At 40.4% G+C, this 16976-nt stretch overlaps 1 protein-coding gene across 1 annotated transcript in view; it reads right to left on the reverse strand.

Moving 5' to 3' along the window:
• EXOC4 (exocyst complex component 4) overlaps window positions 1–16976 on the reverse strand; it is a 706914-nt gene that overhangs the window by 223821 nt on the left and 466117 nt on the right. Inside the window, exon 11 of the mRNA XM_019654783.1 lies at window positions 3768–3987. Coding sequence (XP_019510328.1) covers window positions 3768–3987 — 220 coding nt within the window. The remainder of the gene's footprint in view (window positions 1–3767; window positions 3988–16976) is intronic.

Genomic DNA, 16976 nt, shown 5'->3' on the forward strand with positions numbered 1-16976 from the left:
TCTAACTCGTTCAGAGCAAGGCCTCCAGGGTCATGTGCCTGGGTCTGAATCACAGTTCTGACACTTGCTAGCTATGCGACCACGGGCAAGTTACTTATTTAATTGTCTCTGAGTTTCCTCCCCATAATAAGAACATTGCCCCCACAAAGCTGTTGCCAATATATGGAAACCACAAGTCAAACATAAAGCACTCTATTCTGTGTGTAGCTCACAGGAAATGCTATCACAGAGCTAGCTGCCATCTTTACCACTATCTACTGCTCTGCTAGGAATGCTATCATTACTGTTATTACTACTTCCGTTACTGGTAGTGCTATGCTGTGGTATCATTTTGGGCCAACACTTGCGCAGCTGTTTCACCTACAGAATGGCGCTCGTTATCACTGCCTCTCTATTTCCCTCTTTCCCTTCCATGAATTCTGTGCCTAGAAAGGGCAATCACCGATGCAAAAGCACACCATCACCCATGGAAACAGCCCCTCATAACCGACTGTCTATACCGCCCAGATGCCATGGCAGGGAGGTAAGGACAAAGTATTGCGGGGTTCTGTGCATCTGCACATCACAAACAAAGGACAACAGCCCTGACACAGCTGTCCTCGCATTCTCCCTGCAGCATCCAGCTGGGCAGATGCCATGTGACACTGGGTGCTGCCTCAGGGGACAGACATGATCCTTTCTTCTACTCTGTGACCACACAACAGTCTGGCAGAGGGAATGGCGTTAAAGGATGCGTTTATACTTCACGTAATTGAAAACCTAACCCACCTGCTTCTTTCACACAAACTTGTATTTCTCCAAGCTCCCTTCTTAACAGTTGTTTTGGAAACTCAGCTAAAATTTGTGAGGATTATTTCTTACATTTTCTTCAGATTAATCACCTACAATTAGCCAGGGATAAAAATATCAAGGTGACATAGAAACATATTGAAGAAACACTGAAACTTGAGCATGGGAAATTATGTTAGAAAATAATTTATAATCATTACAAAGCAAGAGAGACGCTTAAGATGGGAGAGAAAAATAACCATCACTTCACTTGCTTTTTAAATCTCGTAACTCTGAGAACAGTAAACAAATTTATTGCTATGGTCTAACTCATTTGCATTCTCATTAAATGAAAATCTTATGAAGAAAGAGAGGGCAACACGATGAGCAAATAAGCAAGCAGGTGTTTGGGCTCTGAAAACAAATTTGGAGATGGATAACTTGAACGGCCTTAGTTTCAAGATTTACTTCCTTACATAGAATTATCATGTCTTGCCTAGGTCAAAGAGAGAACGGGTCAAGTTGGAGTTCTTATCTAGTTTCAGAATGGAGTAAATGATTTAAAGAACAAGAGGTAAAAACCAACCAAACAAAAAAACCCAACAAAAAACCACACTAAAAAACAAAACAAAAAAAAACTCCAACCAACCAACCAAACACAGAGTAGTAACATGCACACTTAGCCGGTGATGAGGCTGGGGGCGATTTGACAAGCACATCGGTAAACTGCCCAGAGATGTCCATCCACCAACGGCGTGTGGCCCGGCCATGGCCAAGGCTGTAGGCAACCGGTTATGAGTTCGAATGTGTCTTTGCTACTCAAGCTGAAAATCATGTTTAATAAGCCAGTATCTTTAGTTCACAGACTCCCTCTAGTCCACCGCTGTCTGTTTTCTTTTAAATTCAGTACACTAAGCCTGCTAAAGTTGCTCTGTACAGCATATAACACGCCACCTCAGGGACTTAAGTACAGAAAGGTTTTCTGATGGAGAGGAAGTTAATGACATGGTCAGACAAAAGAAAAATGTGAGCAAGTTTTGTCGTTCGCTACTTCTCATCTTCCTGCTCTGACTCTGCAGTCATTTATGACTCACAACATATTCACTGCGTCCACCCGTCCATCTACCCATGCATGCAAGCATCCATGCAATAAATTATTGACTGAGCACCTTCCTGCTGCCTGGTATTGTACTACGCTTTTGGAACGCACCTTCTAGTGGGAAAAGACCGAAAATAAACAAGTTAGAGAAGAAATTAACCAATAACAACAGTTGCTGTGTCAAGAAGGAAAAAATAAATCCAAGTGTTAAAATAGTGACTAGCTGGGGAGATCTATTTGGGATCCTGATAAAAGAGAAAGGAACATTCATGAAGAGATGATCTGAAGAAGCCACAAAGGATGCTGAGGCACCAGCAACTCGTAATAGAAGAAAGCTGCAATCAAGGGACAAGGAGAAGAAATGGTGTCGTCAGAGTTCAGTGAAAGCCGGAGCTGTGGAGGAAGTGTTGTCACCTGGCAAGATTGTTATGGGGGGGATGCACCCATGGCCAGAACCATGATCCAAAGTGGAAAGGAAGGAGATAAAAACCAACCCAACCTGCTGCTAGTGCTTCCTATTGGTAGGTCATGAGTCACTTGGCAAGGGAGCTCTGGTGATACAATTCCAGGGTCCGGCTTCAGTGTTGAGAATGGATTGGGGGGATGGGGAGGAAATGGAGGATAACCAGGGAAGGGAGCCTACTTATAGGACAGTCAGGAAAAGCTCCCCTGTGGAGGTGATATTTGAACTGAGACTCAGAGAGGAGTAGGTCAGAGACATGCAGAGAGCCCGTGGAAGAGCAATCCAGCAGAGACGAGCGAGCACATGACTTTGTCATTGTCCCTTCTCTGCGTCCCATGCTCACCCAGCACAGATCCCTCACCAGGATCTAACGCAGACCCAGACAATCCAAATGAGCCCATTGCTTGGTGTGACGCTATAATGCAAATCCTGGAGAAACGAATGTCTCTGTTCTATTTTCTCAATATCACACAAGAGTTTGCTAAAGGATGTTACTAACTAGGATGCTTTCCTTTGAAAGGTCCAGTGTTTCCATGAATTCTAACGAACAAAGAAGGCAAATTCAAGGAAGACATATGAATATATAAGGGCAGATCAGAGCAGGCAACTGAAACAGCTATAATTCCCTGCCATTTACACAACTTTTCTTTGAAGTGCTCAAGCCTTCCACATTTTGAGATATCCTCATATCATACAATTTATGTAAAAAATGAAGAAACCTTTTTTCTTTTAAATGAAGAAACACTATAAAGATACAATTACAATGTAATAATAGTTAATGAATATCCATACATTTAAACTCATAACTATTTTTTTTATATTTACCTTTGAGTCACTGGATAAAATGGATATAAAATAAATACCCCAAGCCTATTCATCCACATATCTTCTGAGCCATGTTGCCCAGAAACCATTTCTTTAGTCAAAGTCAAATGTTTAATATTAACAAGATCATCACTTTCATTAAATGATCTGATTTTTAAAAGCATATTTGCTGGTAGGTTCAAGTTCACTGTGAGCTAGCCAAGCTCTTAACCGTAAATCTGCTCTCCAATGAGCACAGAGGGTTTCCTGTAGGTAGCTGGGGTTTAGGCAGAGTAACTTGCTCCCCCATTCACTAGGATGCATTCACCAATGGAAAAAGAATTCCTCTCAAGGACGAAGCCAGGTAAGTCATGAGGCAATGCTGGCATGTTAATGAGAATCACTCTCTTGCACATCCCAAGCTAACCACTTTTTCCTTAGAGATCTTAAGGAACTTTCATTATCTCTACATTAGTCCTAAATTTCCCTACTGCCTGTTTATTTCTTCATGTTTTGTCCCTGAAGATATGGAAACAGATGGCACTTCTTCTTCTGTATTTTTAATCTGTGACTCTTGCCAAGGCAATGAAACCTGTTGGAAAAACAGTAAGTTCACAGCATCTTGGTACTTACCTGCAGCAGAGGCCGCTGCATGCCCAGAACCCTCATGGTGTCGGCGTTAGCTAGGATCTTCAAGGGGTCAGACGTTTTAGTGACGCCTTCAATCTCCTTGTTGATCTCAGCCAGGACTTGATTGAGAAAGATGTTTTTGATGTATACAGTGAGAAACTCCCGAAGAGGACACTGTTTGGCTGGGCCAAGTCCCAGGGCATGCTCGAGCTCCTGAATAAATCTGGAAGACAGAGTACAATGGTGGTTACATGTATCAGAAAAACAGTTATAGAAATATGACAAAACACGCATGCGTATCACTAGGCTTTGGTTCCTTCCAGGGAGAGATGTGAGCAAATTCCCAGAATTCTTATCAAGAATTTTATATTATCACTCTATAATAGTCACCTGTTCATCTATCTATATAGACTATTGATCTATGTATACTATTCATCTATCTATATCTATATGTATATAGATATAGGTATGTAATACAAGTTATTCCCCTAATTGAATAGAAATAGGATGAAATAGAAAACATGACTTCTAAACTAGGGGGAAAAAGGAGACAAAATATTTTTCTTAATTCAAGAAGGAAACAAGAACAAAAGAAGCAAAGGAAAGCATGATGAACAGAAAACAAATTATGATGCAAATTTAAAATTACTCCCCGGAATACTACATAGTTCTCATTGAGCTCTTTATATATGTACATAGAAATCTGAGGGAGGGAGGGAGAGAAGGAGGGAGGGGGCGAGAAGGAGAGAGAGAGAGAGAGAGAGAGAGAGAGAGAGAGAGAGAGAGGCAGGGAAGAACAGAGGAGGGAGAGAGTAGTATATAGGGAAGGGGCAGAAGGCTAGAGAGAGTTGACAGGCCTTAGGAAGGAGACTGACAGGCCAATAAGAGAGGGACAAGGCCCCCCAGAGCCTTCTCTCCTCCCTGGGCAGCCTTGTCTGGGGCTCTCTCAGATGAACACCTGACGATGCAGAGACCATCTGTTCATGACAAAAGTATCCTCACTGTACAATGGAAGCATAGAGGAAGAACCTCCAACAGTAGAATTAAGGGTTGGAAGGTCAGGGGGAGGCTTCCTNAGGGAGGGAGGGAGAGAGACGGAGAAAATGTAAAGAAAATACTTTTAATTCATGATGATATGTGAGTTGGGAGGTTACAGAAGGGAACAGGATGGGAGGAGGTGGGGGCAGAGGAGAATTTTAACTCGATTTGTAATGATCTATTTCCTTTATTAAAAACACCTACAGCATATATGGTGGAAAGTTAATCACTCTCAAAGCTCAGTGATGACTATGCAGATGTTTGTGATATTACTCTTCGAACTTTTCTACACTGGCAGTTCCTGCTTTGCATGGCTCTGATATGTACACATTTAAGTTACTACAGTTTAGTTAATAACACCAATCCTCCAAAGCCAAGGTTTAAATTCCCGTTGCCACAGGCATGAACTGTGAGTAATGGCATAAAGTACAAACTCTGAGGCCAGCTCTTCAGTTCAGAAATCTCTACATGAATCCATTGATGTTCATTATGATCAGCAATGATGTCACTATTTTCCAAGTGTGTGGGTGTCTGGTCACGGCACACCTGTTATTTGGTTCATGTACAGACAGCAAAGCACGTAGTTACGTTGTCCCCTGGTCAGTGATAAGCCCATGCAACATTCTACAAAGGGTAATTAAAAGAGGGAATTGGCCCAAAAGATAAAAGTACCGAAAAAACCCCCAAAGTGATAACGGTGGGAGTAAAATTTGAATTGAATGTCAATGGATTTATAGAAGATACAGCTGACATGGGGACGTGGACATGGCCCCCATTGGAGAGGCAAGTGCGGCCAGAGTGAAGGTGAATTTGTTGAACTCAATAAATGAGGGAAGTCCTTGTGACAAAAGGGATGAAGGTGGCCCAGAGAAAGTGATACCGCCAGCAAAATGTTTCATATTATAGTAACTCTTGGAGATATTTCATGACAATGAAAAGCAAAGGATAAAATGCTGGCAGTTGACCCAAACTTAGATGGAAGTCTGACATTTCTCCAAAGCATACAGAAGGCACTCGCTGTGCATCGTCAGCAGCAAAATGAAGGTGGCAAGTACTGTTCAAATTACTCTTGATGAGATTTTAACAATGAAATAAAACACCGTATTTCTCAGTGTTTCTAATGCCACCATGGACTCAGTACATTAGTTTTTCTATTTTTCCATATCTGTATATATTTATAACAGAGACTTTTTAATGTTTTGACAGAAATTCTTAAAGTCATGAAACAGTTTGTGATTTTTCCCCATTGATGAAGACTGCTTTGTGTTGTAATTTTTACAGTTCCACAAGGCTGCGCAAAACAATAGCTATTCTATACTTTAAATTTTTCTCAACAAAAATCTAGAAGGGAAATGAAATCAAATGAAATAAAGACAAAAAAATGAATAACTAAGAAGACATTACAGATGACAGGAAAAAATCCGAACGAATTAGTAGGAAAGTAATAAAAGAATACAAAAAGTTTACAGTGAAAGAAATACAATGGTCATTAAACATATGAAAATATTCTTAACTTCATTCATAATGAGAAAAAAAAGTATCCGGAAATTCTATTTTGTACTTCAATGCATTGGCCGAATTCCAAAAGTTTGAAAAAGCACTGTTGGCACAAGTGTGGAAAAGGGGGCATTCTCTTCTACTGGTGATGAGAGTTAAAAACGGCACAACCCTTACAAAGGGCAGGTTGGCACTATTGTTTAAAATTACAAATGCATTTCCTTTGGACCCAGAAATCCTACTTCCTGGAAATTTTTCTGACAGTCATTTCTGAACATGCTTACATAGGTCAGTGCAGCATTATTTTAATGGCAAAAGCTGGAAACAACCAAAAAAAAATTCCATCAATTAGGGATTAAACTGTGGTGCAGCAACCCCAACCCCCCCAAACATGGAAGCTTTTTGTGCACTACCGTGAAAAGATCTCCAGGATATATTGTTAAGTGAGAAAAAAAGCAAGGTGCAAATCAATTTGTGTTGAGTCGTATTTACTACACTGACTTCTGCATAAGAATTATATATCCTCATTTGTTTATTTTATTATAAAGACATCCTGGAAAGGCTCACAAAACACTAATGAAAGTTGAGTTCCTGCATGAAGGAGGGATGGAGGTGAGGCCTGGAAGGGGAGTGAGAATAAGACCTGTCAGTTATAACTTTTTTTAATCATTTGACTTTTAAAAACCATGAATGTAGTAGCAACTCAAATAAAATTAAACTATAAAATATAAAAATTATCTACACAGATCAAAGACTGTGCTTCATAAAACTGCTTTCTAATTAGACAACATTTAAAGTTTGGTATATAAATTGTCTTTTAAGTTTAGCTGTTTAGCCTAATAAAGAATTTCCTTTACTTAATAAATAAATAAATCATGGCTAACCTGTGTGTGTGTGTGTGTGTGTGTGTGTGTGTGTGTGTGTGCGTGTGTGTAGGGGAAGAGGGATTACCTATAGGATTATTATAATGAAAAAGCCAACGAATGCAGAAAAAAAGTGGAAATTGAGAAGCCATGAGAAACAGCGTTGAGGCCTCATAACAGATGTTATCAAGATGGACAGGGACATAAAAGCGTGACCCAAAACAAAATATAATAAATCTTTAAGAAGAGAGTGAGTGGAAGGAGTCAGGGGAAAACGAAGATGTAAAAGTAGATAGTTAACCGCGGCCATCATGTTCAGATCGCCAAATCCCACATCCTGCCATGCTGACCCCTTCTGATCTCCTCGAGGAGCCAGGGAAGTCCCCCACCCAGGTGCGTCTTGGTCTCCTTGACTGGCCTCTGAAAGGCAACTGCTGTTATGAATCTGCGGATGAGTAAATACAGCAAAGGTCTTTTATCATTTTTTAATATTATGGGAATCAGTCATCGGAATCCCTCTTTATTCTTTGCACTGAGACTTAGAAAGAGGGTCTTCTGAGCACAACTACTTCTTTCATTTCTAACAATCTTGAACACTTATTAGAACAAAATTTTTAGTGGTTAACCAGCTCCTAAACAGTGACAGAAGGCTCTGAATTGTCCCCACTTCCTTTTTTGCTAGTCCCTCCTTGGCCTTTGGTGTCCGTAGAATATAAACCTCCCCCCACCCCCACCCACAGCGGGACAGATGGAGCAGCTCCCATCACTTGCAGCTGAATGATTTCTTCCAACACAAATCACTGATTCCCTAACACACACACATCAGTCTCAAATGACACATCCAGGTTGACGCTGTCATCCCTAACTCGAGGGGACCTATTCGCTGTGCTCCCCAATCTGCTTCCAGAGCTGGGAGGGCCCTCGTGGTGCAGAAGGCAGGAGGCATGTGAAAGAGATGGAGAGAAAAATAAGGGCTGTCTTATCAGCCCCCTTTGTAACTCTAGTCAAAAATGGGAAGTGATTACATTCCATGGACAACCCGCTCTTTTTTGGGCAGAAAGGACACAGAAGGAGAACTTTCCTAGGCATCTCAGAGGCAAACGAGGCCCCTGCTCACCAGGAGGAGGGATAACTTAGGGGAGGCCGAGTGGCTGGGAGCAGCGCTGAGAGCAGGTTTTCCTGAGTCTGAACCTTGGATGTACAGTCTTGGGCAGGTTGTGTAGCTTCTCTTAATCTCACTTTTGTATTCTGTAAAACGCACATGATAATGCACAGGATTGTTTTGGTGGTTAAATGACAAAATAAAAATGAAGCACTCAGTACAGAGGTTGACCCGTAGTGACTGCTAAGTCAATGATAGCTGCAGCTATTTGTATAATTGACCAAAAAGCCCCACATGGCCAGTGGCCAAGGGTAAACTGCTCATGGCTATATCCTCAGGGCCTAATACTATTCCATGGCTAGCACATAGTAGGCTCTCAGGAAATATTTGGTTAGGGAAGTGTTAAATAAAAGAACTAACAGATCCTTTACCTTCAACCCATAGTTGCTGAATCTAGGGCACGTCCTCTCTGACAAATTATGCCCTTTTCCCAAGAATTCGGACTAGAGGTCCAAAGGAAAAAACGATTTTTTTTAAAGAATGAAAGAAAATGTGTGCCTATCTTGACCACACCAACGTTAACGGCTGCCTCTTACTGAAAGAGCATTTTCCAGTCCTCGGCCACCTTCTCACGCTGTTTTTCCACTTTGCACAATATGGTTCTTCATACTACTTTATACTCTGCTCCTTTGCAGAGTATTATAGGCTCATTCCATCACGCTATCATGAACACCACATTACTAAACCAAACATCGATGAGGGAGTATTCATTCTGTCTCCTGGTTTTATTATAGTTAATCCTACAGTGAACAACTTTAGTCTGTGTCTGTCGAATTATTTCCACAAGTTACTGGGAGTAGCTCCTCGTCGTTTTTCATGGGCGAGTCTGTTTGGTTCCCCCCACCCCCCAAATTCCCACAGTATACGGCATGCCCCCCTTTCACCTGTTAAGTGATCTGGTGGGTGGGAGACAGGAGAGGGTCAAGGGTCAGAGGGGAATCATGGAAAAGCCCAGGTTTTCCAACAGTGCTCCCAATCAGCTCTCTGGAAGAAAGCAAGCACTGAATGTTTCAGTCAGAAGGATCTCATGAGGAGGGAAAACGCTTCACGTCAAAGTTAAGACGAACACAGATGGAACCCTGTCATCCCGCGATGCTCCTTCACACCCGGGATTTCTGATCCTTGTAAGTGATAAGAAGGCAGACAGAGCCCAGGCCTATCCGTGTGCATGGGAAGAGAATGACAGCTAAAGAAAAGGGTCTCCGTAATGCTATGGGCGGGGCATCTAATTACACGCTTTTGTGGAATCTTACACCAGGCTCCTAAACCTAAGGCTGTGAAGTGGGGTACACCAAAAAAAGAATGTCTACAGTGTGGATCTTATTTCTGAAATTCCAATATTGTTATTTGTAAATATTTAACGAAAGGTTTTCTTTTCACAGTGTCATCAATTAGGGGGCCTCCTAAAATACGGACCTATGTAGTACCTATATTTTCAACTTACTCTTTTTTATAGCAACTGTGCGTGCTTTGGGACGCGGACATGGGTGCGCACGACCTGTATTTCACACGGTATTTTCAGAATTTTTATCTTGATGTGATTTCTATCCAGAGAAATGGTGATCTAATTAAAATTTCACTCGCGCTTTCTAAGCCCTTGCTTAACCCAGCCTCCTCATCGCGAATTCTACTGCACTGTGAAGCTCCGTTTCTTCCATCTTATCTCAGCCAAGAATTATGGCTGCTACCAGCTAGAAATATCCTTGAACACAGAGAGCCTTTAATGTATTTTAGAAGTTGCAAGGATATTTATTCATTTGAATAAAAATAGTTGCTCAGAGTAAATATGCTTTTCTTCCATTCATACCTTAATAGTTTTCCTCAGTTCTATGGCCAATATTATCAGCAATGGAACAAACTGATATCATGTGCCTCCAGATATGACAGAGCAAAACACAGCATCGCTTCTCTGATATCCTTGCCAGGAAAGCATAACTTAAATCCAATCATGGGGAAACATCATCTTTCCATAAATCCCAAATACAAAACCAAAGGTGCAAATTTCTGAAAATTCAAATTCAGAACCCTGGGTCATGGAGCACAAAGAATGCATTCATGCTTCTCTCATGAATGGTTTGTCAGCGTTTGTTGCTAATCACATTTGTGTATAATCAGTAGCATACAACAAACAATATTTCTGTTCTTTTCACTTTGATATTTCCTGACTACGCTGCATATTATTTTGGGAGTTTAGGCTGAATAACGTACACCAAATATTTATCCGAAAGGCTTGGGGTCTTTTCTCCTGATCTCGTGTAGTAGAACCAGCAGGGACGTGTATTGGACCCTCCGACCCTCTGCGTGCTGCAGACTATCTCGGCAGTACATTGCCTCTTATCTTCTAACCTAGTCTTGACTCTCTGCAGAGATGAGCCAGGCCTGCCTGCACTGAGAAGCTCTGGGTGTCTTCTACTGCATAATAGCTTTAAAGGCATCCTTAAAAATCTAAACCATCTCCTTCCCTTCATTTTAGTTCAAGGCATCTATGTGTAAAGTTGCATATTTATAAGCCCGCAGAAGCTCTGCATTTAAGTCGTCGAGCACATTCAAAGGTAAGTCCTCGTGGCACCATCCTTACTGTGCAGTACTCTACTGTCACATTTACTATAAGTCCACTCAATAATGTCACATGACATGGATATTTATAAATGTATACATTAAAAACTCAATTAGCAATCCTGTTTCACTTGAATGAAGGGAGTATGTCTTAAATGTAAAGTTTCTGGTTCTCACACTGTACTCTGAGGTCCAAATGACTGTCCGTCGATGTGTAACCTGATGTCTCAACCCCCAGTGACAAGAGTCAGTTCTTTGGTATTCATCAGCACGGGAGGCTTCACTGGAACAGGCTTTTGTTTTTGGCTCTGCTGTTTGTTTGCAGAACACCCAAGAGCAAGCAAGCGTGCTCTCCGAGCAGTAATTTAGGGTTTTGCCATTGTAAATGGGTCTAACGTGATATGACAAGACCAGAGAAATTGGATGTAAATTTACATTTTGAATATGTTTATTTCACATGATACATTTAGGGTATGCAGCAACTTTTGTAGTGTTTATTTTTACTATTGAAGTTTGGAAATGATGCCAAATTTTTGTATTTCTTTCATCAATGTGTTCTCTTCGGTGATAATATACTGCATTATATATTGATGTGTGTATCAATATATACTGATATGTATTACACTTACGCATACACACACATAAATAAGAGGAGGTGAAAACCGTAGCCTTTGCATTCCCGATAGCCTCTACAGAGAGATTCTAGGCAGCGAAATCTTGGTGTTGTGATATACAGAAATGGAAAAGAGTACTAAACCATATTTAAGAATAAAAAATAATAAAAAACTGAATTAGCAAGACACACTGATGCACTGTTCTTGAGAGAGACATGAACGCATTCTTTGTGTTCCTAAAGCCAGAATTCTGAATTTTGTGAAATTTGCACCTTCAAGTCTGTGTTTTGGTTTTATGGGGAAAAGGAAGCAAATGGCAGCGTTAACAACCACCCCACAGCATGAATGGCATCTGAATTACAAAGAGAAAATGAAACGACACTTCACCTCAAATGCAGTAAGCAGAAATAGTCCTCGGACACAGACAGAGAATGAAACCCGGACTGAGTGCCAAGTGCAGAGCTTTCCCGGGATATATGGCGTCATGTAAAAAGATGCCACGCAGCGCTGATGACAGAGTCCTGCATGCTGATGGCACTTTCTGTGCACCACTCTAAGGGACATAGGAAGCTTTTCTAACAGTATACTCAAAATCCTGATGTAAATGAAAAAAAAATCAATCTCTAATCCATAATCAAATCCATTCCCAGACATGAGCCCATCCTTGCACAAAGAACGGTGCCCAGTTAGCTGTACTCAGGTAAATGGGCTTCTGGAATCAAACCCAGGGAAGCCACGCCAAAGCCCAGAGACAACGCAGGGTGCAGAAAGACACCATCCAGCAAGCATTGCTCCTTTAAGACGGGTTTCTTCCTTACTCAGTTACTCTCAGAGATGACACTGAAGGCACAGAGCAAACTGAAAACAACTTGGGCATGAAAGGAAAGGAACCTCGGAAGAACTGATTGGAGATATATTCAACTTGCTTGCATTGGATACACAGTAATATCTGTTTGTGAGCATAATTCATTTGGGAAACAAACTACTCGTATCGCAAGACATCACTCATTTACCACGTTAAAATGTATTAGAAATGTTTGCTTGTCTTGCGGAATACACGCAAACCAAGGTACTCGCAATCCAAGGCTTTACTGTATATTCTATGGACTCGAAAAAGATCATTTAGACATGATTTACAGGCGACTCATTCAGAAACAGTAGCAACAGGCATGTTTAAGACCATAAATCAGTGGGACATGAAAACCGAAGACAAATCCATAAAGGTTAATGCACTTTGGAGTACATTTGCCTCTTAATTCCTGGGAGTAAGTGATGGGCACATCCGGAAGAGTGCCCCTGCCCCCAACAGTCTGTAACTGTTTATGCTGAGGGCAGCTCCTCTTGTGCCTTTTCTATATACAGGTTTTTCAGGGTACAAGTGCAAAAGAACTCATCATTGCAGAGCCCGATAACGTCCTCAGCCTAGGAGACAATTTGCTGAACTAATGAAATAAAAAGGGATTTGGGTGCTCTTATTTGTAATGAATGAAAATCACCCCTAGGAGCACAGGAGGGAAAAAAAAGGTGAAAGTCATTAAAGAAAAGGAAAAAAGAATGTTATCTACAAAATTTGAACTCTGCAGGCTTGTAAACAAATTTAACTGCAAAACATCTTACCATGAGTAGATTTACAAGTGATTTTTGACAACACTTAAGTGTTCCCTCCAGACTGAAAAGCACTTTAGGTAAAATAAAGTAAGCCTGTTTAAAATGACGGCTGTTCAAATTTTTTTAACCCTATAACTTGGAAAGTGAAGTAATTCAAGCTCTAACCCTTAATATCAAGCAATCTCTTTCTTTTTTTTTTTTAACCAAAAAGGCATATAAAGAAATACACAAGGGTTATTGAAATAAAACTCAGAGACAAAATGATAATCCTGCTTTTCCAACGGGCTTGGAATTCTGTTTTTATCCTTTCCATTTATCTTATTTATAATAGAAAAAACCTCTCCTTTATATTTTTAAAATAAAAGACTAGGTTGTTTGAAAAATTTGCAAGAAAAATTGTGACCTATTATAAAATGTCTATCATATCACCTGAAACTTATGTGTAATGTATTAAATATACTTGTCGGTGTCCCAAATACGTGTGGCCTTTAGATATTTTAATACTAGACACAGAGGAATCTGCCAATCGTCTACCTGTTGCTATGTCAGTAGAAACTGTACTAATAATCGCTTACATTCATTGGGCCCTTACCATGTCCTGATTGAAGAGCTTTACACGGGTTATTTTACGCAATTCTCACAATAACTCTATGATGTCTGTGCTATTACTATCTGCATTTTACATATCATGAAACTGAGTAAGTAAAAAAGTAACAGTGACATTAACAGCTGACAGTTACATTGTGTTCATAATACGCCAGCACTACTTTCAGTATGCTTTGCTTCACTTACTCCTCCTAACACTATGAAGTAAAGTACTTTTATAATTGTCATGTGGAAGAAGAAATGAAGGCACAGAAAGGTGAAGCCCTCCTCCAAGGTCAGATAGCTACTATGTGATGGGGCCAAAATTTGAACTTGGGTGGTTTGGCGCCAGAGGCCCCGCTGGGGTGAAGCACCACTCCACAGCACACTGTTCTAACAGGGACGCCTCCCGGAAGCTCGCTCCTCGGGTTAGGACTCTTGAGGGGGCCGGCAAGGGAAGGACAGTCAACAGAAGTCCATGTGGAAAACCCTAGAGTGTGTACTGATATAGTGGAGCCTTGTGTGCACTGAGAGGGCCATGATATTGCTAAATAAAACTCGAATTATTTCTCTTGAAATATAATAAATCTTCTCTCCTCTCTAGTCCTGACTTCTTTCCCCAAGCTTCTCATCTGCTAGAAGCTTTCAACTGGATGGCCTCTTGATAATTCAAGCTATGTCTAAAATGGAACTCACTACAGCCGTCCTCCATTATTACTTTAATTCTCTCCTTCCATGTTCTCTATTTCTGCACCATCCTCATTTCAGTTACCCAGGCTTCTTAACCTTGATCATCTTGCAATTTTTTTCTCTTCTTTATTTATTATTTATCAGCCTTACTACTTACGCAAGAAGCTTCCAGACTTAGAGACATTCTCTTTATATTATCTTTTATGTTCATGCATTTATTCACTGTTCATGCCTTCATTTATTCAAGCAGTGTTTTTGGAGCGTCTACCTTATGCCATGTACAGTGAAACAATCCTGGCCCAGGGACAATCATTCCCATGACACATGATATGAACGGTGCCACCTCAGTTAGTGCCGTGTGGGGGCGTGGGGCTCCACGTTTAACACCCAGTGTCACAATTCTGGCTTTTATTAAATGAGGTGGTGTAGATGAATGAACAGAAGTTAAGGTAATTTCTTTCCCAGGCTTCCCTGAAACAATCTCCTGTTTTTCTCTTTTTTTCCATCTGTGATCCTTTCTTCCTTCAATTTATCTAACATACAGCTATTATATTAATCTTATTAAGGCACAATATATAACTATGCAGTTGCATGAATGCACCCTATTCTTCTCACCTCTGCGTCTCTGTACATGCTGGTCCATTTGCCTAGAACGTTCTCCCCATGGTTTACTACAAGCAGTGTTTGATAACTAGTAGGTATCAAGACATAAGTCCAACCTATTTTTACTTCTACTCATTAGCGAACTTTGCTTCCTGTGTACTTCCTACCTTAACAAACAAACAAAACTCTGCCTTTTTTCATATCTCTGTGGTCTACTTTTAGTCCATCTAGGCACTTTTTAAATCGTGGTATATAAGTTAGAGTAGAGGTTTGAAAAACTGTCATTTTCACTATGAACCTCCTTCAAGGGCCAAGTTGAAGCTCATTCACTCATAGTTTTCCTGATCTCTTGAAACTGTTTTATTAATTTGAACTACTTTACTTCATTACATAGCATTAGTGAGTCCTCACACTGTTTACTCTCTCTTATTAGAATTAAGCACCTTCGAGCAGCAGTTGGGTTTTGTATATTTGTGAATTATATTTGAAGCACTTAACACCATGCCAAGTACAATGGACACAGTTAATAAATATTTTACCAACGATAATATTGTGTTTCTATAACAATCTAGGCTTGTTTTGAAAGGCTAGTGTTTTTTGAAAAGGGTTACCAATGCACAGATTATTTTAAAGCTATGTTTTAGAGAATAAATATGGCAGGCTAAACAAGGTGACTCAAGAACAGGGATAGTGAAAGAACAAAGAGAAGGCTGTAAAATGAAATGATGCGTGCAATCAATGTATTACCATGAGGCACTTTCAGGCAAACTACTAGCAAATCGAAGCTTGGTCACATTCTTGGTAATGTGGAATTTAGTGAATCTGGCCTACATTGAACACAATGACACGGCAGAGACTAGAAGTATTTCATGTGTCAAAAACATGAATTGTGAGCCTGCTGGGATAAAAAATCACGGTACAGTAATACCTTGGTTTGTGAGCATAATTTGTTCCAGAAACAAACTACTCGTATTGCAAGACATCGCTCATTTACCACGTTAAAATTTACTAGAAATGTTTGCTCGTCTTGCGGAACACTTGCAAACCACGTTACTCGTAATCCAAGGTTTTACTGTATATGTTTGCTGGAAGAGACGGGCTGGCCACTTGGTTCTCGTCTTCACTGTTCCTCAACAGAATGGGTTTCATTATATTTAATAAGTGAATGCTTTGGAAAACTCAGTGTGCATGATCTCTAATGAGCCTATTTGGCAGCTAACCTTGTTCCTGAACTTAGCTTATGGCTGTTTCTTATCCCACTCTTATGTTTATTATCACATAATTATTAATAACTAACTGCCAGCCTGAATGCAAAGCGCTGTAAGAGAGACGTACCTGGAAAATAGTGGGTGATCCCCTAGTGAACAGTTATCATGTATGCGAGTCACAGGCATCTCCTGTCCCCTAAACTTTTCTGCTTGTATCACCTTTATTCACATACTTGATTATTTCAATTAAGCCATGATCATCTTCTCAGATCACCGCTGTTTCTTTTCTCTGCTCCCACAGCCACGCATTCCCAGACCAATATGTCTAATTATCTGGCAACAATATTCACAAAGTTATTTTCCACAATGGCTTAAAGTTCTCCTCAAATTTACCTCCTACAGAGCTCTTTCCTATTTGGAAGTAATTATCAGCTTTCTCGAGTCTCACTTTTGGCATTAATTGTCATATTATACTCTCAGGGTTTCAACATGACACAATGGGTTGGAGTAGCAGCGGCTTCATGTTGAAAGTGAAGGAAGCTAAACATTCTTAAGCCATCTCAGCTGGCATTCTAGTATGATTGTCTTTCTTTTCAGAGGCCTCAGAGTCATTTCCGTTTTTATAGATTCATAAATAGGTCCACTTACTATATAGGAATCAAAGACTTTATAATTCCTACCATTCTATTTTATTCAATTTTCAGGTCCTCTGTCAGGCTAAATAAATGTTTAAAAATTCTGCTCAAAGACTCATAGAGAACAAAATGATGGTTGCCAGAGGGGAAGAC

The sequence above is a fragment of the Hipposideros armiger genome, unplaced genomic scaffold (genome assembly GCF_001890085.2).
Source record: "Hipposideros armiger isolate ML-2016 unplaced genomic scaffold, ASM189008v1 scaffold_231, whole genome shotgun sequence".
Classification (NCBI taxonomy): domain Eukaryota; kingdom Metazoa; phylum Chordata; class Mammalia; order Chiroptera; family Hipposideridae; genus Hipposideros; species Hipposideros armiger.